The sequence below is a fragment of the Pezoporus occidentalis genome, unplaced genomic scaffold (assembly GCF_034315485.1).
Source record: "Pezoporus occidentalis ecotype Australia unplaced genomic scaffold, CSIRO_AGI_Poc_V1 ctg6, whole genome shotgun sequence".
Classification (NCBI taxonomy): Eukaryota; Metazoa; Chordata; class Aves; order Psittaciformes; family Psittacidae; genus Pezoporus; species Pezoporus occidentalis.
Window position 1 is genome coordinate 2,369,926 of NW_026915943.1, and position 27,305 is coordinate 2,397,230.

Below are 27,305 nucleotides of genomic sequence, written 5' to 3' on the forward strand. Positions count from 1 at the left end.
TACACCCCACTGGAGCTCCTCATCCAAGACAACCTCTGCAGTACAGCATCCACCTTCTCCCAGTCTTCACAACAGCCTTCCACTCCCACCTTGTCACTCATCCTCACACCAGCTCAGATATACATGGTCTCCAGAGCCTCCCTGTATCCCTGCGTTTAACCACAGAGTTTCTGATGATGGCCACAGATGTAGGACTCTCATTCTATGGGCTTCGTTTGGTGCCACAAAGGGCAGATTTTGGTTCTTGGGGCCAGATTCATAGGTTTCAGATAGGCAATGGGTCAGGGCTTAAATTCTACCATCCAAAGCCAGTATCTCCAGCCTGTTGACTTTGAGAGATGCTGGAGAGCATCAATAGCAGAAGACACCCCAACAAACTTGGCTGTTTTAAGCATGCATTCATGTGTGTGAGCATGTACTGGCATATCTGTGTGTGTACAGCAGGACAAGTCCTGGGCTTCTAAGTCAGCTCAATGGGATGCTCTTCAAGCTCCTGAAGGTTATCAACCACAACCAAAACCATGGGGGCTGTTCGTCCAGGAGGAGAAGAGCCCTCAGAGGTTTTGAACATACTATTTACAAGAGTTGGGACAACGCAAGTGATTTCAAAAGGAATGGTCCTTGCTTAGTTTTGGGACTGGGAGGAGGCAGAGAGAAGGGCAACCATAATGAGTGGGGAATCAGAGCTGGGGAATGAGAGATGCTGCAAACCTGCATGGCATGGAAGAAGACTGGGAGAGATAATGCAGTGTTAGCACGTACAAGGTGGCTTTAATAGCTGCAAGCAAAAGATGTGTAAGGTGAAACCTGGTATTGCTAAGTCGAAGTTCCTGGATAGTGCATCCAACAGCTAAAGCACAAACCTAGCCACCGAATGTAGTTGGTCTTTATCACTGGCAAACAGTATCTGCCAAATCTGCCCCTGAAATTAAGTTTCTTTTCATCTTAAAAAGAAAACCAATAAACAATGGAGATCCCCTCCCCTCTGCAGGTAAGTCTTAGGAATCCAGCCCAAGCACAGCTGGGATTTGCCTGCTTCACTGCCTGTCCCAGGCGCTACTGCTTCGTGCTCTTGGCGGGCTCTGAGGACTGCCGCACATCAGTCCACTCCTGCATGGTGCTCTGCAGCGCCTGTGTCTTCTCCTTGTCCACTTGCACGTAGTCAACCTTCTCATCCGAGGCAACCGATGAGGTGGAGGGCTGCGGGGAGGAGAAACATGGCATCGCCTGGTCACCCATCAGCTCCCTGCTCTTCCCTCTTGTTCCTTCCCATAACAGCATCGTGGAAGCTACACAACCACCAGCATCTCCCCTTCTTTCTATAGCTCACCATCCTCCCCCTAACCTCCCAAAGGGCCTTGGATGGAAGATTTCAGTCTGCTCTGCATCTCGCTTGCATAAGGTGCAGTGGTAAGGTAAAAACAGCACATGGGCTCTACCCTCATTCGAATCTGGGGCATGAGTGTTTGGTTGCAAATGCGAAACCTAACTGCTGATATTGCAAATTCAGCTCTGCACCTTGCTCATTTTCTTGCAAAGACCTCAAGAACTCTTACAGAGGTTTTGGAGGACTTGTTCTGAAGGAGGAAAAAGAAATGAATTCTGATGCTTCTGGGGATACTTCTTGACAGCTTTTGAATATACAATCTCCAGCTGAGTTTCGGGTTCCATCAGCAACCCTGGAGCTCTGCTCATCCATGTGGCTGGTAATGCTTCCAGCAAGGCTGCAGGCATGCTATACACTGAGTCTGACCAAGAATAAGCATAGCACCAGGTCATATGGAACCATGGAATGGTTTGGGTTGGGAGGAACCTTAAAGCTTATCCAGCTCCAACCGCCCCGTCATGGACATGGACAACTTCCGCTAGACCCGGTCACCCAAAACCCATTTAAAAACACATCACTTTTAATCAGAAGTATATAAACCCCCTCTTACCTTTCTGTGTGGCCCTGGTGAGCTTGGCTGGAAGTCCAGGGCCAGATAATCCACACTCCCCGAGCTCTTTTTAGGCGCTGGGCTGTTGGTGCCACTAGGAACAGGAGAAGCAGAAATGGGGTTTTGCTAATGCAGGGAAGAGACAGGAGAGATAATGAGGATTAAAATGGGAAGAAAGGAGAAAAAGAGGAATTAACACAAAACTGGCAATAAAATGCCTTGGTGGTGTTCTTTAAAGAGGTTCTAGGCTGGTTACTTGTTCACCTGCTTCTTGGACCAGGATATGCAGAACTGCTGGGGCCTACATATATTATAATATATAACATATGACATTATTATATATGACATTATTACATATAATATATAACATATAATAATATAAATGTTATGTATAACATAACATTTAATAGGCATTATATGTATTATATATTATATCTAATATATATTGCATATATAATATATGTAATATATACCTAATATACATTATATATTATCTAATATTTTAATATATAATATATAGCATATAAATATTTATTATATTATTAATATAATATAATAATCATTATATATATTATATATAATAGACATATGTAATCACAGAATCCCAAGGGTTGGAAGGGAACTCAAAAGATCATCTACTCCAACCCCCCTGCAAGAGCAGGGTAACCTAGATATATATATTTCAAGCTTACGCTCTTAACTTGATGGATCAGAGCAGTTCTGCTGCCTTCGTGCTGATGTTGTTCATATGCCTGACATCAGACATGGGCTTTAGCTTTCCACAGGAGCCACACCTCGCTGAGGCCAGAACAGCTCCGGGATCCTCACTAATCACAACCACGCTGCACAGAGCACAGATTTCCTCTACCCCTTTAGTTACATAGCCTCAAAAATATGTTTCAAGTCAGCAGCTTCACAAAGAGACAAATACCCTCCCTGTAAGCAGTGCCACTCCCTGCTGCTGCTCTGATAGCCCCTGCCCTCCACACAAACATGATGTCAGCAGCTGTTAGAGGGAAAAAACCCTGAAAAATCAACTTATATTAGGAAAATACACCCTGACAGCCCATAGATGATGTTATCCCTTCTTAATTCCTAGCAAAGCCAGTGATACATGTTCCCATTCTCATATACAGTTAATCCCCCAGTGGGACATGTCATTTTAGCAATGAAAGCCACTGTTTTGTGCATGTAGGGATGTACGTAAGGACGAACACCACATGGTGCTATCTGAGTGCTTCCATGTCATGAGCTAGGAATGTGTTTGTAGCTCTGGGGAACGTATATGTCCTGCCATATATCTTAGCTGTGGGGCCCTTACCATCGCCACGTAGTTCTCCTCGCTGTCTCCCGAGTCAGTGCTGGTGATGCTCTGGGAGGAGACAGGGCGACAGTATTGCAAAGAGCCGGCGTTGAAGGTCTGGCTGTAAGGACAAGGATCAATGCATTAAGGATGGTCGCGTGTGCTGCTGGTCCATTCCCAAGGAGGAATAGGAAAGGGTAGCACCCAAGGGTTCCAAACATCACCATGATCAGATATGGGGACTGGACATGCAGAGCTGGTGGCATTAAGCTTCTCCAACCTGACCTTTCCATGGGTCATAAATCGCTGGGTCTGGTCCTGTAATGCTTTTCCTTTCTAAGACTTCTTAACAACACCTTGCTTGCTGTGTACCCATAACCCTCCTGCTATCAGCTACATGAATCAGGCTCCATGAACTCTATTTGTCTCACAGGAAACATTTAATTGTGGAGCATGCAGGGCCAGCCTCGGTGAAGCTTCTCACCTCCTGCCCCACCACAGCTCCAGAATTTGTTTGCTCTGCAGGGCCCTATCCCCATTTTAGCTGGAATACAAAACCTCCGAGGCATTGTCTTGCTTTCAGTTGGCCAAATCTGATTATACCGAAGACCATAATGCAATCAGCGTCTGGCATTAAAGCTTGTGTCTTAAAAAGCTATTTGTTGCCTTGCAGTGAAGGCAGGGTCATATGATTAGCTGATAAAGGAAAAATCCATTAGCTTCTCTGGGGTCGGATGTCTTGTCAATCAAAGCCTGCTCTCTGTTTCCTGGTGCAGTGATTTCAGCACACAGCGCTCATGCCCTGCAGTCAATCTGCACACAATCCAATTTATTAGAGGAGTCATAGCAGCCAAACCTTGCTTCTGCCTTTCACTGGACAACATCAGGCCACGAATTAGCAGCAAGAGCTGGAACTGTGTGAATCCTGTTATTTTTGGCCGGCAGACTTTGCTCTGAAGTGCTTTGGCTTCATTTTGCAGGCTTCCTTTAGACTAAGCTTTGCTTTCAAGGCAACCAAAACACAGCTCGGTCAGACCCTGTGAGTCTCACTCTGCAGTTTGACATTACAGAGGGGGTTCTGGGGGGAAAGATGGATGGGAAATCATGCCCTGCACCTCCAGTGTGGCTGGGATGGGGTGGCGCAGCTGAGCCCTGAGTCGAAGTGGAGCACAGGACCTTTGTTAGAGCCACAGCTCTCCAGGAGCTGTCAGATCCCAGAGATAGGAAATGTCTTCAAGAGATCTTAATTAGCTGCTTGGCCACATGCTGGGCTTTCATGTGAAATCCCGACCTAAACAAATGTATTCTCTTGCCACCAGCTGTGATGTGGGAATGCAAATCTGGCTCTCACAACACTTGACTAAGCTCATGAGGGGCTCAAGACAGGGGCCACTCTGCTTCAACAACATGTGGACAAGCTCCTAAGTCTGGCCATGATGTGACCAAGGAAACCCCCAGACTGCCACGGTGTGGCAGGATGTTTTAGGAAAGAATTACTCCATAAGTGTCCCTCTTCCCAAATAACTCCTGCTGGTCCCCAGTGGGGGTAGTGTATTGGGCACGGTGGACTTTCATGCCAGCACAGATGTTTGCATGATGTTACAGCTCCTATTGCTAACACTGACAAAGAACACAATGAAGACTGAAGGGGTCATCCAGCTTTTGGGGGAATTTGGGTCTGCATCCAATGCCTGGGCTCAATTCAAGCTTGATTTAAGATGACCCATGAAAAATGTGCCCTTTGTAAAAAGAGATGGTGAGTCAGAAGGAAGCAAAGGAGCAGTGGACATCCCCCTTATACTCAGCCGGAGATGTCTAACCCATGGCAGAGGTGACAGTGTGTCTACGCGTGGACAAGAGCAAGATCAGAGATCTGCTGTTGGAGCACAGCAAGAATTCATACCCCAACCATTACTCACGTTGGCCTGGACCAGGATTTTGTGACTGGTGATTTGAAGGGAAGTTCATCGATGACAGTGTTGTTCCTCAGGTCCAATGGTGATGGCTTTGCTGGGGAAGAGAAAAGCCTTGATTAAGAGGCAGCCCATTCCCACAATTCAGCATCCATGACTGGCATGTCCCCAACAATATGCTGCTTGCTTCCCATTCTCCTAATTAGACCCTCAGCCTTCCATGCTGATGGCAAATATCCCCAACTAAACTCCCTGCATCCATTTATGACAGGACTGGGGGAAACCAGTCAATTTCTCCCTCTGACCCACAGCCCCAGAGTGGATGGGGGACCCCTAAAGGGGAATGAGCCTCCCAGGGAATAGAGACCTGCTAAAAGTGCCTTAACTCCCATTCATCAGGGAGCTGTGGTAACCCATTAGATGGGGACAAGACCAGGCTTTGAAAGTCCTGAGCTGCCTCTGGCCAGAGCATTTTCCCATAGGGAATGGGAAAGGACATCTGCAGTGTAACATGAAAGCTCTAAAGTTCTTCTCATCACAGATGATTCATTAGGTGGAAGAGTGTTGCACTCCAGCCCCAGTCCTTGCCTAGCACGTTGAACGGGCTAGGTGTTGACACATTAATGATGGGAGCCTTCCTTCTCAGCATCTTATTGGTGAGCTACCAGGCAATGGTTTGGGGTGGGATTTGGAGGATGTAGGCAAAGCCCGGAGGGAAGAACTAGAGCCAGCCACTAGGAAACAGAAGGAGAAACCTGGGTCATCTGAATGCAATGCAGAGATTTTGGGGTGGAGTGCAGGGAGGGGTGCAGGCAAAGGGGGTGAGATCCTGCCTGCAACATTCATCTCCTGTAAAGGCCAGGAGGGGTTCGAGACAGGCTGTTCAAGCACCCTGAAAGCTGCATTTCCACAATAGTGCTCCTGAAACAGGAAGGGGATGGGGAAGATCTGAAGGTCTGACTGTGCAGGTGGGAACAAAGCACACAGAATCATAGAAGGCCAGAATGGTTTGGGTTGGAAAGGACCTTAAGATCATTCAGTTCCAACCCCTGCCATGGGCAGGGACATCTCACACTAGACCCAGTTGCTCCAAGCCCTGCCCAACCTGGCCTTGAACACTGCAAGGGATGGGGCAGCCACAGCTTCTCTGGGCACCCTGTGCCAGCGCCTCAGCACCCACACAGGGAAAAACTTCCTTATATCCAACCTGAACTTCCCCTCTTTCAGTTTTAACCCCGTTACCACTACAGTCCCTGATGAAGAGTCCCTCTCCAGCATCCTTGTAGCCCCCTTCAGACACTGGAAGCTGCTCTGAGGTCTCCACGCAGCTTCTCTTCTCCAGGCTCAACAGCCCCAACTTTCTCAGCCTGGCTCCATACAGGAGCTGCTCCAGCTCCTGATCATCCTTGTGGCCTCCTCTGGACTTGCTCCAGCATCCCACCTAGGGCTCTACTTGAGTGTGCACAAGACAACGGGTGTAGTCTGAAGCATTACAAGAGTAGAAGGGTTCCTGGAAAGGCTCACCCACAAAGAACTGTTCTCACCTTTCCGATCGGGTTTGAGGTTGCGGTTGACTGGCGGGGGCTGGATCTCACTCAGCCGCCTGTGGCACTGCACCATGGCTCCTTTATGCACGGGGAGGGTGGCCGAGGACAAGCCCACCAGGTCAAAGTGATGCGGCCCAGGGCTCATGGGGATGTACAGATTTTGGGCATTGTCGTTGGCTTTCTCGGTGTGGATCAGGGGTGAGGAACCGGGGTTCATGGGGACGTAGTTGTCCTCAGAGTCAGTGCTGTGGGAGCGGCCCACCGCTGCCTTGGCTTGCTGGGGAGCAAGAAGGAGGATGTGCTGTGAGCATCAGATACTCCTCAACCCCATCCCACTATAAACCCATTCATCTCAGCATCACTGAACACACACACCTGAGGTGGGACCAGCTCTAAGATCTCAGCACAGTGGGATGGGGTGGACTGTCCCCTCCTTTGCCATCAGATAGCACTGAGAAGGTGTACCTTCACTGTTTGCAAGATGCTGAAACATCCTGAGTTCAGAGAAAGGTTTCAATCACCCACACCTGAGCCTCTTCTCATGATCAGAGTGAGCTGCAGAAGCACGCTCAACCTGGAAAGTCATTTTTCCCTGGGCTCTGGCCATGACTAAAATGCAATATAAAAGGCTGCTTTAATGTCATTTCCAGCTCAGGAAGTCTTAGAAAGCGCACAAAAGAGGCTTTTCTGGCAACACATCAAAATTCAGCTCAGCAGCATCCCAGGCTTTCAGGAAGAAGCCAAACTCCTGGGTGCTTTTTTGGGATCAAAGCTCCAGGCAGATACACTCTGTGGAAGCACCCAAAGCAAAGCTCTGCATGAGGTGCTGGGTTAGGTCGTTGTTCCTCCATCTCTACCCCCCAAGCCACCATGGTTTTAACTGTAACCAGTAATAAACCCTTTCTTGACTTAGGCTGCGAGGTCCAACCTGGAACCAACTTGCCTCTTAATCTATAAGGTGTAAACTGTGCCTATAGTGTGGCCAACACCAACGCCAACTCACCAGGTAGGAGTTGTACCCATCGTTCATCGACTCGACGGACTGCACAGCGCTGCTGCCTCCGTGCTGGGGGTATTCGTACGTCTCACAAGAAGAAGCTGCAACACAACCATAAATGCACGTGTTCCAGCTGATGATAAACAAAACCCAGGTACCGGGAGGGCAGTGTCTGCCCTTGGTGATGGAGATGCTGATGGGAAGGTATGGGTTTTTAGCCTGTCACAGACTCCCTGCTCTGCTCCTTCCCAGTTAGCATCTCTCGGATGCATCAACGCACGTGCCACGTGGACCTAACCTGGTTCTGTCAATGTGCTGCAAAATCCCAAGGGTAAAGATGTCAGATAAGGTATGTCATGGTGACAAAACTGGGTTAAGGAAGAGCTCTGTTACACCCCGCTCAGCAAATATAAGGGCTAGCAGCCTACAGTAAGGTGAAGATGGGGTGAGGATGGCGTGCTAAGCTCTTAGACTGATCTGTCTACTGCTGAGCATGGGTCTGATCTCAGCCTTAATGTTGGGGATGGAAGAGGCATTTCAGGGAACTGTGTGCATCATTCTGAGGATGTTTGCTCTCCAGCCACCTCCTCTAAGTTTCTTGGGACCTATCTCATCCTAGGCACAAGGTTTGGAAAGGGCCTGTTCATCCACAGACCATCCATGGCCAATGAGAAGGGATGCTGGGTCTTGGAGATGTGTGAAATTACATCCCTGGTGAGCAAAACCAAGGCAGGTCCAGGCTGAAGTAGGTTCTGACAAATCTGGTTATGATTTGAAGTAAAAGCAAGCTAAAAAGAGCTGAAATCATCAAAATGTGGCGATGGGGCAAGAAGGTTTGGGGTTTTGTTTAAAGTACAACACAATCAAGAGCCAGATGAACATCTCCAGCCCCAAAACCTTGGGGATCCATCTCCTTGCCTGTTACATACAAGAACCGAGGCCAGATCCTCATCGGGGAGACCTTCTTTGTGTTCAGGCCCTTGGTTGATGCCAACACCCACCCCATCCCTACTGCAACACAGTGATCCAAGGCAGCTAGATAGAACCAAGCCACCCCGAGCTCCTCACCCCCCAATTCACCTCGGTGTAACCTGCTGTTCTCCACCGCTGGCAGCGTGTTTCTCCTGGGAATGGTGGCTGCCATGGGGACCAGCCCTAAGCTGTCACCAGGCTGGGGCTGCTGGGGTGGGCTGCCCCACCGTGGCTCCATCTGCCCAGGTTTTGGGGGTCGTGGAGGGGGTGCAGTGGGCGAGTCGCTGGCGCCCACGGCCAGAGCGTTATGGTTCTTGTCCAGTGTAAATGTCCTGGGGATCTGGTAGACGGAATGCGGGGTGGTAGGGATGTCATAGGAGTCTGTGGAGAGCTCCCCAAACTCCTTGCATAAGGTGTTGTTGGGAGTCTTGAAGGTGTAGACCTCTTCGTTATCCGTTTCGGAGCTGGTGAGGCTCGACTTGGGGTGCGTGTAGGAGCCGAAGGAGCGCGGGAGGTCGTACGCACTGTCCCTGAACTCCGAGTTGTGCCGGCTGGGTTTAGGCAGGCTGTAAAAGCCATGGAGCTGCCCTCCAACCCCGTTCACACAGTGCCCGTTGCCCTGGGAGAGCTTCTGGACCGCCGTGTCGCTCCGCATGAAGAAGGCAGATCTCGTGGCTTGGGAGAAGCTGGCGCTCCTGCAGAGGAAGGGGAGAAAGGGGCTGAGATGGGGGAGAGTGAGTCCTGGGGTGCACCGAGCTCTGCTCCCCCTGTTTAGAGCCATAGAATCACAGAATGGTTTGGGTTGGAAAGGACCTTAAGATCATCCAGTTCCAACCCCCTGCCATGGGCAGGGACACCTCACACTAAACCATGGCACCCAAGGCTCTGTCCAACCTGGCCTTGAACACTGCCAGGGATGGAGCATTTACCACTTCTCTGGGCACCCTGTGCCAGTGCCTCAGCACCCGCACAGTAAAGAACTTCTTCCTTATCTCCAACCTGAGCTTCCCCTGTTTCAGTTTGAACCCATCACCCCTTGTCCTATCACTACAGTCCCTGACAAAGAGTCTGGAGGTGCTTGAATCGGCCATTTAGGACTTTTCCCTCTCCCATCCTCAACTCCTGCCACCACGAAGCATCTCCCCATCCTGCAAGACTTGGGGAAACATGAGAATCATTATGGAAGTGCTGGGAAATGACAGGAGGATGCAGCAGAGCTGAGCACGGGTGATAATGATGCCTGTCAGCTGGCTGAAGCAGCATGGAAGAAGATAATACAGCAAAGCCCCCAAAAAGAGTCACTCTGCCATGAAGAGCTGCTGCATATGCATCAAAAGAGGGTGATAGGTAGCCTTGGGGCTGGGTCTTTTTGCTTTCAGTTGTAACTGTGGATGTGGTTCTCAGCAACCTCCTCTAGTGGAACGAGTCCCTGCCTGTGACAGGGGATTGGAACTGGATGAGCTTCAAGGCTCCTTCCAACCCAAACCAGTCTATGATCCTAACTATGCATGGGTCAGTCTTTTGGGGGCCATTCACATCCAGAAAGGGCTCAGCCAGCCTCATTTAAACATCTCCCCACAGAACCGTTCTGCCCTGTACCACAACACTGGGATAAAATGCAATGGTTAGGGGGAGTGTTCCCAGTAGTTGCAAAGTGCCAGCCCTATGGGAAGAGCTGGGAGACGCTGGTTTACACTGCTCTGATGGGGCTGATGCTCTGCAGGGACAACTCTGTTCCATGGAGCCAGCACGAGATGGCGCTCAGAAATAGGGCTTATTGGGTAAAAACCAAGGGATGCTGTGAGATGACAAACAGCCCCCTGCTGCCCTTGGAGCTCAGTCCGCCCGGGAGATGTTTGTGCTTTGGCAGGGTCCTTTTGGCTGAGGACTTGAAGCATCTCACGGGTTAATTACTTAGCATTGCCCACCAATTAGCTGCTATTACCCTCATTTTCTGGATGAGTAAAGTAAGAGCTCGGGAGCTGAAAGCAGAGGGATTCCCAGTGGTCCTGCAGGCTGGCCCTGTGCGCTGGGTATTGATCAGGGTGATTAGTTCTGGTCCAGCTGCAGAAGCTGCTGCCGGCCAGTTTGTCTACGCCCATCAAAGCATCACTGCTTGCTCCATCCTCCAGGTCCCAGCCTGGGGTCTCAGTGGGTGGCTTGTGGATACCCACACAGCTGGAGTGTCAGAGAGCCTGTTCTTGAACACTGCGCCATTAACCCCATCTGAAGTTAGTTTTGCTGAGCCTTTCTCTGTTGTTTTTGTGTAGGGAAAGGCAGCTGCAGCAGGAAAGCCCAGCGGAGGCTGCACCCCTGGCTCTGCTCTCACCCTGCGCCAGCTGGGATTTGACTGCCTCTCATTCCCTGCCTCCTTCCCTCATTCCCCATCTCCTCGTCGCTCCTGCGAGCCAAAACTCTCCACGCCAGGAAGTTCTCCACGCTATTTAAGGCAACTGTCTGGGTCTGGAGGAGGGGAGCTGCGGCTCACTGAGATACCACACTGTGCACCACGGGATGCCACGGAGCACAGCGCGCTCTGCAAGGGATGAATGGCAGAGCGGTGCAGTCCCTGCACATCCCTCTGGTTGTGGTTGTCCTTGTAAAAGGTGGGAATTAGGGCCCTGTCTGCAGGATCACAGTGGTCGAGGGTGGAAAGGACCCCTGCAGACGCCAGCTACTCAAGATGGGCCACTTAGAGCTGGTTGCAGGTATCCAGAGCTGAGGTTATTTCTCCAGCCTGTTGAGATCCCTCTGGTGTTATCAGCATGAGCCCCATGTATATCAGCTACCCATCCGAGCTTGGTGTCATCAGCAAACTCACTGAGGGTGCACTCTGCCCCATAAACCAGACTGTTAATGATCATCTTCAAGGAGTGCCATGGAGATGCTGCGAGGGCTGGAGCAGCTCTGCTCTGGAACCAGGCTGAGAGAGCTGGGCTGGGTCAGCCTGGAGAAGAGAAGGCTCCTGAAGGGGAGACCTGAGAGCAGCTCCAGTGCCTGAAGGGGCTGCAGGAAAGCTGGAGAGGGGCTTGGGACAAGGGCCTGTAGGGACAGGCCAAGGGGAATGGCTTGAACCTGCCAGAGGGGAGACTGAGCTGAGCTCTTAGGCAGAAGCTCTTCCCTGTGAGGGTGCTGAGGCGCTGGCACAGGGTGCCCAGAGAAGCTGTGGCTGCCCCATCCCTGGCAGTGTTCAAGGCCAGGTTGGACACAGGGGCTTGGAGCAAGCTGCTCTAGTGGAAGGTGTCCCTGCCTGTGGCAGGGGTTGGAGCTGGATGAGCTTTAAGGTCCCTTCCAACCCAAACCACTCTGTGATTCTATGTCAAACAGGACTGGACCCAGTATTGACCCCTGGGGTACACTGCTAGTGACTGGCCTCCAACTAGACTTTGTGCCAATGATCACCATGTTCTGGGTCCAGCCATTCAGTCAGTTTTCAATACAACCCAGAAAGCCAGGAAAGCTGGGAACTTGGGTTGTGGCCACTCTGACCTCCTCCTCCCAACCGCAACGGGATGAGCCCATCACTCAGAGCTTTCTTCACCTGGGTTTTGCATTTTTGTCCCTGCCCATGGCAGTGGGGTTGGAACTAGATGGTCTTAAGGTCCTTTCCAACCCAAAGCATTCTGTGATTCTATGATTCTATCACTGTGGATGGAGGCAGGTTGAGCCGCTCACCCCAGCCCTCCCTCCTCCCTGAGCTTTGCTCCCAGACTCCAATACCTTGCGTTCTCCGACTTCCTGCTCATACACTGGTGGAGGAACAGGTAGTCTTGGGGGGCACTGGCTGACAGGGTGCTCTGGAGGTGGCCGGCGGGCGAGTCGAAGGTGAACAGGGTGGGCTGGCTGGAGTGGGATGGTGCCGAGGACTTGCGCTCCCGCAGGAGGTGGTGGCTGGCACTGCTGAGCTCTGCCGGCGAGGACCGCGGTGCGTGGTTCATGGAGGCCAGGCTCCTCAGGGTGTCTGTGCGGGGAGAGAACACACCTTGAGAGGATGCACACAGCGACCACACATCCCCTGTCCCCAGGGTTTTCCTTACTTAAGTGCTCCAGCTTTTACGCAGGTTGGTGGGGTTTGTGTATGGCTTTGGTTGATGCACTCAGCAGCAGGTTCTGCTTGGAGCACTATAGGTACCTATGCAACTATAGATACCATGTAGAGAAATGAATATCTTACCATATTTTAAAATATTACCATATTTTATCATGGTTTAACACATGCTTAGTGCCCTGGGGGGATGTATGGGCGATGTCAGTCCAATCCACAGGGAGCCCAATGGGTTGTTAGACTTAAAATCTGGTTACAAAAAAAGAGAAGAGCTTCCACGCCACAGCTTCTGTGTCTGTCTTTGCTTAGAGACCTTTAGTAAGAGGCTTTAGAGATGTGATCTCTGGCAGTGTTCAAATCCAGGTTGGACATAGCATTGGGTGCCATGCTTTAGTGTGAGGTGTCCCTGCCCATGGCAGGGAGTTGGAACTGGATGATCTTAAGGTCCTTTACAACACAAACCGTTCTATGATCCTCATCCCTTTGCATAAGGACATCACTGCTATCTGTTTGCAGTTGGGTAAATGTGAACGTAGACAAACATAATAACAGCAGAGATGAAAATCATTCCCACGTTCCCCAGTTCTCTATTATTTTCATGATCTCAGAGGAGTTCCTGCTCCTTTCTGCTTGTAGAACGCATGCAGACCCAAGGCTTGACTCCTACTGCCTGCTCTTCAAGATGAAATACACTTTCAAATCTTAAGCTCATCTCAATGGAATAACAACCCAGCAACTCCAGCCTTCTGTAAGAGTGTGCTCCAATAACTTGAATCCTGGAAGAATTTTAACTGCCAAGCTGTAACCCCCGTTATAAAATCACCCCAGAAACCCCACAAATGGCAATATTTGGGAAAGTTGATCCATTTCTGGCTGCAGAAGAGAATGCATGGTCACCTTGCCATGCATGCACTCCTCGCATGTGAAAACCCCTCATCATGATTCACTGAAGTCACCCTTTATAATAACTGCGATATATACTTACTTGGTGCTAATGGACAACACAGAAAAAAACCAAAATCTAACAAAAAAGCCATTTTTCCTTGGGTAAATCCACCCATTTTCTGGCCACTGCTGATCTGGGGACTGCTCCCGGGTTTCTCCCAACACAATTCCCACCTGCTCTTCAAATCTGTCTTCAGACACCCATAAAGGAGCCTGCTCCGACACTGGGACAATGGGGATTTTATAGATTTCCAACCTCTTGTTTTTCCATTCCTTCCCTCAAATCCCACAGATTTTGGGTCTGACTGCAGGGAATGTGTTCTCTGGAATGGCTGTCACGGCTTGGAAGAGGAGCTGCTTCACAGGGTGATTTTTCACTGACTTCTGAATGGTGTCAGGATGCAAAATCAATGCTGCTCCTTCACAGCCGGTACATTTTTTATCCTGGTGTTAACTGCAAACTTCACCTGATGCAGAAAAAGTACATTAATAAAAGCCAGAGAGCGTGGCTTCACTCTGTTGTTTGGTCTGTGCTAAACACAGAAAGGATCAATATTTAACATTGACATTAATGGCGGGGGATGAACTTAAAACTCCCATTCCTGTCTTCTTTGCATGGGCATTAAGTATCCCTTGGTGCTTTTCATGGGAGTAAATGGCCATCTCTGTGTCCTTGGACAAAATGGTGCCTTGACCCTCATTCTTATTAAATATTTATCCTGTAGTAGTGCAGTTCCCCATTGGAAAGGAGTCTTGAGACCTCTGCGAACCCCAGATCTTAGTCCCAAATCAAGTGCTTTGAGTTCCATCAGCATGGTAGAGCCTGTACCCCTGTTCCTATCAAAACCAGGGGGGCTGCACCCGAAGTGCTTCTCAGGAACAGCCCAATGGTCTTGCTGCCTCCTGAATCAAGGTCAGGAATTGCACATCACACCGGGCTTTGGCCAAGACTCTTCCAAGGATAGTATGAGGATGGCAGGGTAATGATGTGTCCCCATACCAGCATTAAGGTCACCTCTGGGGACAGCTATGAACTGTGCTGGGTTGGGGTCCCTCTACCTTGAGCCATCCTCCAGCACTATCCCTGCAGGCTCCATGCTTGCCATTACATGGAAAATCTGTGACAAGCCAAAATACACCCAGGAGTTAGAAATTACACTGATTTATTTGTGCCAACACAGCCTAAAGGGACAGAGAGGGCTGCACGCAGGAGACTGTCCCCAGCATCACCCTAGAGCCCAGCAAATGCAAACCACATCACTTTGAGGAGCCCAGGGAATCCCGCACTGCCAGGAGACCTGAATCTTCTCCCCAAAAGCATCCTGATGTGGGGAAACCAGTGGGAAAATCACACTCATTGAGAGGAGGATGAATTACTTCGTGGTTACTCTGACCATGTGAAAGAAAAGAGGAGATGAAGGGGAGCAGGCAGCACTACCCAGTAAAAGCACATTGCTTCCCTGGGGGAAGCCATTCTATTGGCATCCACATTGATTTTCAGAATGAATTCCCAGCTCACTTCCCACAAGGACCCAGCCACCGAGAGCATTAGCGGAGCCGATTCAGGACTCGTGTACTCCATTAGGTCTGTGAGATGAGCTCCGTAATAACAAGTGAGAGATGGATTGCTTCGTGGGGCTGGGAGAGGATTGCAAGGGCTGGGATGATAAATCCTGTGGCTGCAGAAGGGGATTGCTGAGATTACTCTGTATTTTTTATGTTGAAGGCGGGTTTTGCAGTAGAAATAAGAGCAGCTCCTGTGCCCAGGTCACACAGTAATGATGGGTCTTGGTGGGGGAAGAACAGGAGGCACAAAAAGAAATTGAGTCAGGAAAATAGTATTTGATGACTAGTACATGCTAAAGGTCAAGATGTTTGTGCTCCTCCATTGGATTGAAACAGGAAGAGTTTTCCATAAGAGTAAGGCACACAGTGAGCCATAGGTCCCAGAGCTATTTCAACTTGCCATGCTGCAGTGCCCAGCTCCCAGGCAATGAGGACCAACACTCCTTTCCCATGGCCATGTAGGACATTCAGTGAATAAGCTCCAGGTGGTCCCATTCAGACACCTCCAAGCATCAGTTCAACCTGCATCATGACCAAAGATGCTCAACTCAATCTGACATGAGCCATAAAGAATGACGCTTCTCCATCCCTCATGGCCATGAATAAACTCGTGGCCCTCCTTTATTTAACAGCATAAACGTAGCCTTCAAATCCCTTGGCTTTACATTGAGAACTTGAGTATATGTTGACGGAATGTCAAATAGAGCCAAGAAGGGATAAGATCTTGTTCCAGTTCCTATTGCCATTCCCAGGGGGGCAGAGTTAAGGTTACGTAGTGAGGCCATGTGGGAAGTGTCATCTTAACCCACATTTCCTGGCTGGCTCTTCTCCGAGTTTGGGGAATTGGACTCTCACGGTCTGGAAAAGGCAGTTTTGGGACACCCACAACTTAAAACTCAATGTCAGCAGCATGAGCACATCTCACTGGGCTTGTGCTACAGATGTTGTGCTGGCCCCTGTGAGAAAGCGAGCCAAGAGGCTCAGTGGGGACAAGCCAGCACAGCCCTGCAAAACCCTGTGGTGCCAGGCCAGCTGGAGGCTTGGCACTCACTAGTCCAGGTTAAGATGTGCCTTTTGGGCCATGTTTTGCAGTAAAGAGGGAGAAAATCTCCTTGTGACTCCATCCCCAAAGCAAAGATACACAACTGCGAGCACACAGCCGGCAATGGGATGGGCTAGGCTGGGAGCCAGGAATGTTTTATGGATGTTTTCAATCCCCCAAAGCGGTATTTCCCTCCTTGCTGACAGTTGTGAATTCCCTTCTCAGAGCACTGGAGTATTGCTGTGTGCACAGGGCTTCACACCATGTTCCTGGACTTACCTGAGAGAAACAATTACTCAGGCTCCTTTGGAAACTGTTGCTCAGAATGCCCTTTTTCACCAGAACCCAGTCTGCCTTCCCTGCTTGAAGGCAAAGGCTGGGACTACAACTCGCTATATCCCATGGACTTGAAATGATGCCCATAGGAAGGCAGCGATTTTTGGGTCAAGCTCCCATCAGTGTTCAAGGCCAGGCTGGAAAGGGATTGGAGCAACCTGGTCTAGTGGAAAGTGTCCCTGCCTGTCGCAGGGGGTTGGAACTGGATGACCTTAAGGTCCTTTCCAACCCAAACCAGTCTGGGATTCTAGGGTTGTTTGGCATCCATGAGCATCATGGAGTTCTCTGTGATGCCCACACTGTGCTGGTAAGGATTGAGTGGTCCAAGGGGTTTCACAGATAAGGTCTTCTCAGTTCTACCTTGGCAAATCAGGCCACAAACCACCTCAGACCATGTCACTGACTTCATGGCAGTTAAAACTTATGACCAATGAGGGAATAGTAGAAATCTACTAGAAATAATCCCTAGGAGGGCACAGGAGTGCTGTCATCTTCCTCACTTTTTGGAGCAGCTCCATCATTTATTAGCAATAAAAAGGGGGAACCTTCTCCCATGGGAATCCGCCTGCGCCTCCGCTTTCGCTGCCAGCTCATTCCTCCAGCACAAATACAAAATAATAATGAAAAAAGACAAACAACCCTACCAAAACATCCCTCCCTCTGCTTCTCCTGGCAGGGAGAGAACAAACAACACGTCCAACGGCTGATTCACCATGCCATTGCGCTGCCAGGAGGCCCTGGAATGACATGGGGATGAGAATGGTACCCAAGGAAGGTTTGTTTATCGAGCTTGCCCTATTGCCTCTGAATTGGATGGCATTTGGAAAAGCTGTTGTCAGTCTAAGGATGCCTTGGATGGGTGCCTGCTAAAGGTTTCCTCCAGTAGACTAGTGGGAAAGGGCGTCTGGTTGGGATAATCTCCCCTCTCCGGTTTCCATCAGGGTGGGAACTGTGTGCAAGGACACAGGTACCCCTAATATTCAGCATTGGCTTTATTTTGGGTGCTAAGCAGGGGGAATGGAGCTCCCCAAAAGCAAGGATGGGGCACAGATGCATCCTGCACTGCTGAGGAGCTGAAGGATGGGGACAAAGTGATATTTGGGTTTTGAGCTTTTCCTTTCCAGTAATTTTGCTTTGAGAAACCAATCAGGACAGACCGGATAAGGGAGAAGAGGAGATTTATGGCCAGGGATCTGCTGCACAGAGGGGTAGGAGCATGGTTTCTCTTACCCAGTTTCAGCCATCTAAATGATATTTAGCTTGAGCTGCTCCCCTGATATTTCTTCTACTGACAACAGTGAAATCCCCCACTTATTTGAGCATGCAACACAGGATACGGGAGAATTACCCATAAAAGAGCTGATGAGAGAGACAGGGAGACAAGGATGAGTGGCAATAAATAAATAGCATCATCTCTGCCCATTAGTGTCAGCGCTCTGCTTGCATCTGTATGGAACAACTACAAAATAGTGGCAATGTGGGAGCGTTTGCCTCGGAGAAGCATGGGAACCAGGGGAAAATATCACAGCACTGGAGAGTAAGTGAGAGAGAAGAGAGGGAAAGGAGCCAAGTCAGATCATCCTGACCTCAAAGCATTATATATCTCAGTTATTTTAACAGCAATCAATTCTTTGAAGGACAAAGGGGCAGGACGGAGAGAGACTGCAACAGGAACGATGTGATGCTTCTCCCTGGAGAACACAGGTTTGCTTGTGTGAGATGAAGCTGTGCCCAGAATCCCATCTCTGCCCCTTGGCGGGGGCAGAGACCCAGCTCTGTATCATATCAGCCCTGCACAGGGTGGCTACCTTTTAAAGAGCAAATCTGCTGCTCGACTGTGGAGCTCCACCTTTTGAGTCAATATTTGGAGGTCTAACATTTGGCCACAGGGGATGTCTGGTGTGCACCTATTTATTTGTGTTATAAGGGCTTCAGTGCTGGAGATAAAAGCAGCCCTGGCTTACACACAGCCTTGAGCATCCCACCTGGGACATCCTTATCTGAGAGTGGGACAATGACCTATGGCTGGGGATGAAGGACAACCCCAGGGTGGCAGCGTGGGCTGGGACAGGCTTCATTTGCTCCACAGATCTAACCCCATCTCTGACACTCTGCTTCAGGAATCATCATCTCTGACATTGTAAAACCAATTTGATGAGGGATTAAATGGGGAGAAAAGAAGACAAAAAGACAAAAAAGAAAAGGCTGGAACAGAGAGAAAAGACAAAGATGGAGGGATGGAACTTTATAAAACACAAAGTGGTCTCAAAGGGGGCATTTTTGCCTTTTTCAGGGTAGGGATAATGTAGCAACACCAAGGCAATGTGGATGTGAAGAATTAGTTGCTTTTCTGACATACGTACTCTCTACAGATGCCAGGGGCAACCTTAGCAAATCTGGCTGGAGCTGTGGAGCTGAGTGCTTCAGGACAGGGCTGAAGCTGTTGAAAACTAAGAGCTATCATAAGACATGAAACATTTCTATGAGAAAGGGTGTTTTTCCCCCTCCAGAGGCAGCCCAGAATCAAACCAGCTTTGTCACTGTGTGAAATGAAGCTCTGGCATCCTGTTTTGGAGGATGTCATTGGTTCTTTTTATTGGTTATTATCATTGGACAGGGCCTTGGGCAACCTGGTCTAGTGTGAGGCATCCCTGCCCATGGCAGAGGGTTGGAACTGGATGATCTTAAGGTCCTTTCCAACCCAAGCCATTCTAATTCCATGATTCCATGATGGTGATGATTAGCAATTTTGGCTTTTCTTAACTGGCTTTCCCTTGGACTTCATGCCAACACAGTCTCACCCAGTGCCATGGTCCAACATGACACCAACGAGCAGGGTGAAAGCTCAGAAGCTGTTTCACCATCAACTTCACACCACCCAACCCAGGAGAAAACTTGCTTTTAAGTCCTGAACAGCTTTCTTCTCACCCTCATTGTTCACTGTGAGCAGTATGTGGGTGCCATTCCTTGCTTGAGCAAACACAGGCTCACGCCTCACTTAGCAGGGATGGAGAAGTAGAAAGGATGAATCCCAACCTAATCCCAGCCAGGGCTTCTTAACGGCTTGCTTTAAATTTTATGGCCCTTTTTATGGCGATGAAAGCGTAGGGCTTTAATGCTTCAGGAGAGCAGAGGAAAACTTTTGCTCGGAGAAAATGTGAACCTGTTTTATTATGCATGATTTAGTACCATTTCTATTCAAGGGAGCGCACAGGAGGCCCAAATATTTGCACTTTGTATTATAGAAGAACTGCCATTCCTGGCTCTTTACAGAAGTAATTTATTTCGATCTCTCCTTACCTTGGGGGAGAAACATTATAACTCCCAGTTTGCCAGGGAGTCAATAAAGCAGTGGTGCTGCTTCGGAGCTGCTTCACCAATGCTCAGCAAGGCAGCAATGGAGAAAGAAAGAGGATCCCCACATTTCTCCTTTCAGAGCCCCCTTCCTCATGGGTACATTTGCATCCATGCATGGGACCAAACTGCAGGAGTTTGGTCCCATTTTCCTCTCCTCTATCTTAATATCATTAATATGAATGTTATTAACATTCATAGGATTAATGTTACTTTTTTTGCTCCCTGGGTGGTATTTTAGCTGTTGAGTTAAAAGGAAAGGGAAACAGGTGATGTGCAGGGGGTAGAGGGGCAAATGGAAACAGGGGGTGGTGGTAGAGCCCCAAATTCCTCACATAGCTTTAGGTGAGCCCGGCATGCTCAGACAGGGCAGTATCAGCTGCATCAAAGCCGAAAGAGGAGACAAAAGAAGTCATTAACCCTTGTGGCTGCAATACCACGTCCCTGAACCATTGAGCAAAGCAGCCCAAGGGTCAGTGGGAGCAAGGGTCAGTCCATCCCCCAAACGGATGGACACTCAAAACAATAGATTGGCTTTGTTTTCTTTCTTGCTGGAAGTTCCTCTCCCTTTTCCATCTCCGCAGCCTTTACACTCAGAACAAACCAGTCTACAAAGGTTTTCCATGCAATTATTTTTCATCTGGGGGTATGGGCATACCCTGTCCTCATACTGGAATCATCTAAAGAAGTCCTGAGGTCAAAACCTTTCCTAAAGGTAAAATGCAAGAAGAAAAATCTCTGCAAGGGATGGGAGCATTGTAGCTTACACAGGTACAATTCTCCAGCTGGGCCCTGCCACACCATCACTCTAGCAAAAATGCAAACAGCTCAAAAAGCCATCCTGGATCTCTCTACCCATCATTAAAACATGAGTCCTGCCCATTAGGCAGTCTATTAACAGTGCTCACTGAAAGCAGGGAAGGAAAAGGTCCCTTCCAAGGAGCTATTCCCATTGCCATGAGGTTAAAAATGCCTGAGACCCTTCGAGTTTTATGCATTCAGAAACCACGAATTCACCAGCAGTAAAGGTCATCAGTATCAGCTAAAACCTGGAGATTTTTCTCTTCCTTTTCTTTTAAGATGCAATGATGGCAAAAGGACTTGGAATTTATTCCCTCCACATCGCCATAATCAAATAATATGCTAATGCTATTAGCATGGGACCCTGCATCGCAAATGACTTTAGAATCATATTCTCTTCCAAAATACTAAAGTTTCATTTAGATTGGTCTCCACAGCAACCAGAAATGAACTGGAATAATGTTGGATGAAAATGTTCGTGGCTGGGCATAAAGAAAGAGGAATTTCACAGCAGGGATTGAAGGGAGAGCCATGAAGATGCCTTGAGCCTACCAAGGTTGGTGGGCTTGTGCCAGTCATCTTCCACCCAACCAGTTATCAGTTGTGATAATGAATACAAGGACAGGATGCTTTGAGGTCCTTCTGGCCATGCAGGTCCATTTTGTATCATAGAATCGTAGAATCAAACCATTCTATGATTCTGTGACAAATTGAACCTGCATGTCCAGGACCACAAAGCATCCTGATGGAAAAGGGGTAAGGAGACATGAGGTTCATGTAGATATGAAGCCTGAGGAGGCTTTCTTGGTCCTCCTCCCCACCCATACTTTCTAAGTGGCGCTAGGGGAGATGCATATGAGATCTGGTTTCGTTCATGCTAAATCAGTTCTTATCTGTTAAACTCAAACCTGGCTATTTGCAGATGGCCTGAGGGAACATAGCTGCTGATCTTGGGCCAGACTCCTGTATTTTAGGGTTGTACAAGCACAGACTATGGAGAAGGCATTTGCTGCTGGCTTTCCTCCATCAAAACAGGAAATGCTGCTCTTTCCTTCATCTCATCTGCTCTGCTCACAAACTTGCTAAGATGGGCATTGCCTCCCATAAGGATCTAGGATGGGAAGGACCTGCAGCATCCTCTGCCTAGTGCCCACCAGTTGATTGCATGATTTTGTCTCATTGAAAACACCCCCCAAACCCATTTGAAAATGACCTGAGCTCTGCAATGCCATGGCTGGAAAGCCACTGACTAGAAACCAGCTCTAATTTCCCTATGAAAAGGTTTTCCCAGCTGCTCCACTCGTCTTCCCTGCACTTGTTTCACTCTGCGGTCACCATTATGTCAGTGCGATCCTCATCCTGGTTGGGGCTTCTGGGCGTACCCCTAATAAAATGAGTATTAGCAACGTGGCCCACAAAAATGCCTTTGAAAGCAGTGTCAGAAAGTGGGAGTTGTCTTGCTTGAGAAAGTCTGGAGCTCAGGCAATGAAAACAGCCCCAACCAGTCTCTCGGTTCTGTTTGTAATTATCTGGGCTCCGGTGGGTGTTAAAACATCTGTACTGGTTTGGCAAAGAGCGGGGAGCAAGACTTGTGCCAAAGGCAAGGACTGGCGTGGGTTGAAAGCAGCACAGCAATACGATGGTGTAGTATTCATGCTCAGAAACATGGGGCTGGCAGCTTCTTCCGCAAGGTCAGAGTCAGCCCCATCCCCACATTCCCCATCAACTATGGTTTGTATCCCTAGGGATACATTCCAAGAGCTGAAGGAGGTTAAAGGAGACACAGGGTTGGTTGGAGCCTCAATCCTGCTGGGTTTAACATCCCACTGGTCGTCATCAGTTCAGTTCCACGTTAAGCTCTTGTGTTTCTAACACCACGCGTGACCGCTTCCACCTGGACACCCTTCATCTCCCCATCATATCTTGGCATGGACAAGCAAATCTCTTCCCACTGGATATTTCTGTGCTGAGCGCAGGACAAGATCCCAGTGTGGATGTTGCTGCTTGAACCTTGTGCATTAAAGCATGGGCTGGTTTTGTGGTTATTTTTAACACATGGCAGCAGCAGCAGAGCTGGGTTTAGTGAGGCAACGGAGCGTAATATAGAGCTTGGTCCTCAAGAGAATCAGACAAGGCAGATTTATCACAATCTCCTTTAGGGTAATATTTCTGGATTCTGGCATTCCTCTGACTCAGGACCAAATCATCCTCTAGCATCCAAAGACCGAGGCAAACGCTCTCTGCCCTGATGGGCTGGGAACCATCGCATGGGCTTATTCAGCATCTCCTCACCTTCCCCTTCCGTGCTCAAAGTGCGGTGAGCCCACCCTCAAAACCCACAGGAGCCAGATTACATTATCACCCATCCGCGCACACACCACAGATGGTACCAGCACCCAGACCAAAACCAGCATCTTCTTGCCCAGTGCATCTCCTGTGCTTTGAGTTTGGCTTAGGGCCAGCTGAAAATGTTCTGACATCCTCCAGCTGGGAAATGCCATTTAATCAGACTAGGAGCTTGCCAAGGGACTGCTTGAAGCCAGAAATTACCTTTAGAAGATAAAAGTGATTTTAAAGTAAAAAGGAAGAAGGTCAAGGTGTTTTGATTCATTCTCATCAGAGCGGATGGGTTTTTTGGGGGCAGATTGCCCTTCTTAGACCCAAGATTGTCATCATGTGCTTTTCCGATGTGAAAACGCAATTCGGAGCGGAGCCCTTGATTTCTTCTGAAATTCATTCAAATTCAGACTGAAAAGGTGTGAGTGAAAATCGACACTGAAAGTGCATGAAAATGAATTCCAGTGAGGGGAAAGATGAACATGTCGAGTTTTTACCACCTCTGAAGTGGAGTTTGTGATGGGCTCATCACCTGCTCTGCTTGCTGCAAGGGCACCGTTCCCCCAGCATCAGCTTGTTCAGACTCCATACGTGCAGCTTCTGAGAGATCTTCCTTCCACACAGGAATGGGATTTATTTTGTTTTAATTTTAATTACCTAGATCGTAATTAAATGTCCAGACTTGGTGTATTTGGCTGCTGAAACAGATCTGAGTAACATCCAATACTTGGTGCCGCTCTCATTGCTATCAGAGTCCGTCACTCATGGATGAAAAGCGGTTTGGTGACAAATACGTAGTGCATTGGATCTGTTTCACCCCACAGATGCTGGGAGAAATAAACAGTGATATAACGGGTTTTGGCTGCAACCACGGGAATGCAGGAACTACCAGGACCAGACCGGACCTGAAGCCAGGCTGCTCCAGCTTTCCATATCCAAGTGCTTCAGAGACAGCTGAGTACGTCACAGGGATCACTCATGCAGCAGCACACCCACAGGGAAAACTGATTTGTGCCTTGCTTCGTCATTTATAAATTATTGAAGCATATATTTTAACTTATCTAATACAACTGAGGGCATTCTTGCGCTCATGGCAGTCTTAATTCTTTAAGCCACTTTATCTGTAAAAACAACCACTGTGTCATGCAAGTTTGTGAGCACAGGGCTGGTTTTCCCTTCAAACTGCACCAGGAGACAGCAGACAGCAGTTTGTATTCTCATTACTGAGGTATGTCAGTGGTTTTCTTACTGCAAGAAGCAGTGTTTGTCTAGGACATCATGGACTTATCTGCATAAAGCTATTTGTGTCAGGCAGAGGACAGGCTGGTCCTTATAGCTGCGTGCCAAAGATATTCAAAGCATCTGCAAGGCTGCACTGAGTTCTTAAAGGTAGCAGAAGGGGGGGAAGTGAGTTTCTAGAGCACTACAGAGAAGCCAGCAGGTTCTCAGGCCCTCAGAAGGAGTTCTGTTGATACCAAAGAACAGATACAGCTTAAAGCCTGTAATAAGCTGTAAAAGCATGAATGAGTTTCAAGTGAAAATCGTTGACTCCTTTTCTTAGACTCATGGGATGAAGTTTGGGATGAGGAAAGGCCACAGGAGTCAAGAAACTGGGATTAAGACAGGAAAGACAGAGTCTACTCTATCAGGAGACAAACCCCAAGAGAGGAAGGCAGTGTTTTTACCTGGAAGATCATGTACTGACCAAGCTTTGACCCTAACACTTATCATCAAAGCAACCGTCGAGGAGCAAAAGCAGGCTCATCACACGATTTATGGATTTCAAGTGGGTATTTGAGAGACTTCATCATGACTCATCGGAGAGCAATGTGAACCGTTATGGCAAGCCAGCCAAAATAATTACCATCATAAAGGCTTTATATCAAGGTTGAGCCTGTGCAAAGTATATGCAAGCTCGAGGGAATGGCTTACACAGATAGCAATGTCAAACGAGGTGGTGCTTGGCAGGGCAGGTGATGTGCTATGAGATAGAGGTGAGGATTGAGCCAAAGGCAGAGGGATAGCCTCTCACCACACTTCTACAGGTGATGAAGTAAGTACCCAGAAGCCTGCCCAACACTTCAAAAAGGGGATTTGTCGTCAGTTATGAAAAGAAACCAGCAAATGCAATGAGTCACTTGACTCCAGCTTACTTTCAAAAGCAATAGCATATAACAACAGGGGGAGTTTATATATTTGGCAGGAAAGTGATGAAAGGCAATCGTACCAAAAGTTGGCAAGGAGCATTGTGCTGGCCAGGATGAGATTTGGTCATGCAGAGCTGAAAGAACACATGATGAAATCTTCGAGGTGAAATGTTATTTTCCATCTTAATAAGCACATATAAAGGGTGGCAATCAGTCAAAGGTGCAGACAAGTCAGACACAGCCTTTGGTATGTGGCAACGACCCAGTAAGTATGAAAGGATGCTGGATGCCCCGTAAGAACTGAGTAATAAAACCCGCAATTAAAACTAAAACCTGTCATAAACTGTAAAAATGTGAATGAGTTTCAAGTGAAAATCATTGACTCCTTTTCATAGACTCATGGGATGAAGTCTGGGGATGAGGAAAGGCCACAGGAAGTCAAGAAACTGGGATTGAGACAGCAAAGACAAAGTCTGCTCTATCAGGAGACAAATCCCAAGAGACCTGCTAGAGCTTCACCACCCACAATGGAGCAGCTGGAGGATGAAGAGGGACATCACACAGAGCAAGAAGGGTCAGAAAACATGAGTCTGGACTTATCCAGAGCCAAGGGGTATCAGGCAATATGCTGTGATACAGACTCAGATGGGGCAATGTCTCATCTTTTGATCTGCCCTCTTGCCTTTTTGATGTTAACAGGGAACAACCCCAGTTTTACCTGCTGGATTGCTGAGGTATCTCAGCTCCCAGCCATACTCTGAAGCCTGGAATTTCCCTGCAGCATAAATTCATTAAAATCACAGAATCATAGAATATTTGGTTTGGAAAGGGCCTCTGGAGATGCTCTAGTCCAGCCCCCTACTCAGAGGCAGATACAACAGCTCGGGACTGTGACCAGTTGGGCTTTGAGGACCTCCAAGAATGGAGATTCAGGTTTAGTTTAGTTTAGTTTTCTCATGCTTAACTATAAGTATTTGCCTCATCCTCTGTGGCTTAAAGTGATTTTAAGTATGGACCAACAATTGGATGCCATGGGGCACCCACGGATCAGGTGTAACCCCACAGCCCAAGTAATAAATCTCCAACATTACAGCTCTGACATCGTACCACACTAAATAATGCAGAAGTATGCTTGAGAAGCAGGCAGTAATTATAACTGAGGCACAGAATCCAGCGAGGGAAGAAATGTTATCTTTACAGATAAAATCAGTAATAAATGCTACTGCATTCATAAATAAAGATCAGTCTGGAAACAAACCCTGAGTGGTGTCATGGAAAGTTCATAGCAATCGACAGCTTCACGGCTCCTTCCTGCTCTGGGTGCCTTCACTCAGAGGCTTTAAAGGCTTCAGAAAGCTTTCCCTTTACTCAGGCTTGGGTTTAATTGTAAATACGAAGCAACACAAAGCAGTGAACAACGAGGTATTGGGGTCTGGGAAATGAGAGTCTAAATGCGTGCTGGCTTCTATCAGGTTTTACAAAGCAGTGCTCAGGGGGTACAAACCATGTCCCCTCTCAAAGGTCTGGAGGGAACAATGTGGAATACATAGAGGTAAAAACAGGGGAAATACATTATTTTGGGGGGAAAAAGTGTCACACAATGAAAAACTACCGGAAATTATCCACTGCAAAGGTGTGATTTTCTGCCTTACCCTCCAACTTGCTCACACGCACATTTTGGGGTCCTGTGTCCATCACATTTCCCAGCCCAGCCCCTATATGTTGGGCATGGCCTGCAGACCCACATCATATCCCCATACCTGAGCACCTTCGCAGGCATAGGATACAGCTCCATTAACCCCATTGTGGTACAGCTGGGGGGCTAAAACACTTGCAGGACCCCTCTGGGAATAGAAATGCAGGTGAATGTGAGTGTGATTTTCCTCCCAGCTGGATGATACCCAAAATGCCTCCTTCTTTCCCTTGGTTTTGCTTCACCAGTCGCCTTGCTCCAAGCCCATCAGCTGTTTTTGTTTCCAAAGGCTTTGCATGGTTTTGCTTTTTGATGTGATGCTGATACCATCTGCTGCGTTTGTTCTTCCACGGTCAGTAAGTCATCCTTC

The 27,305-nt window shown here is 48.4% G+C and overlaps 1 protein-coding gene across 3 annotated transcripts in view; it reads right to left on the bottom strand.

The window, feature by feature from the left end:
* Window positions 1-603: 603 nt before the first annotated feature.
* Window positions 604-27,305, bottom strand: part of GAB2 (GRB2 associated binding protein 2) — a 101,734-nt gene continuing 75,032 nt past the window's right edge. For 2 of the 3 annotated variants that reach the window (XM_062639159.1, XM_062639158.1), the window contains exons 3-10: window positions 12,390-12,630; window positions 8,778-9,364; window positions 7,704-7,798; window positions 6,698-6,977; window positions 5,160-5,250; window positions 3,259-3,361; window positions 1,938-2,063; window positions 604-1,200 (exon numbers count right to left, since the gene is read on the bottom strand). In XM_062639159.1, coding sequence (XP_062495143.1) covers window positions 1,057-1,200; window positions 1,938-2,063; window positions 3,259-3,361; window positions 5,160-5,250; window positions 6,698-6,977; window positions 7,704-7,798; window positions 8,778-9,364; window positions 12,390-12,630 — 1,667 coding nt within the window. In that variant the 3' untranslated portion in view covers window positions 604-1,056. The remainder of the gene's footprint in view (window positions 1,201-1,937; window positions 2,064-3,258; window positions 3,362-5,159; window positions 5,251-6,697; window positions 6,978-7,703; window positions 7,799-8,777; window positions 9,365-12,389; window positions 12,631-27,305) is intronic. The other variant, XR_009968589.1, reaches the window with a different exon arrangement.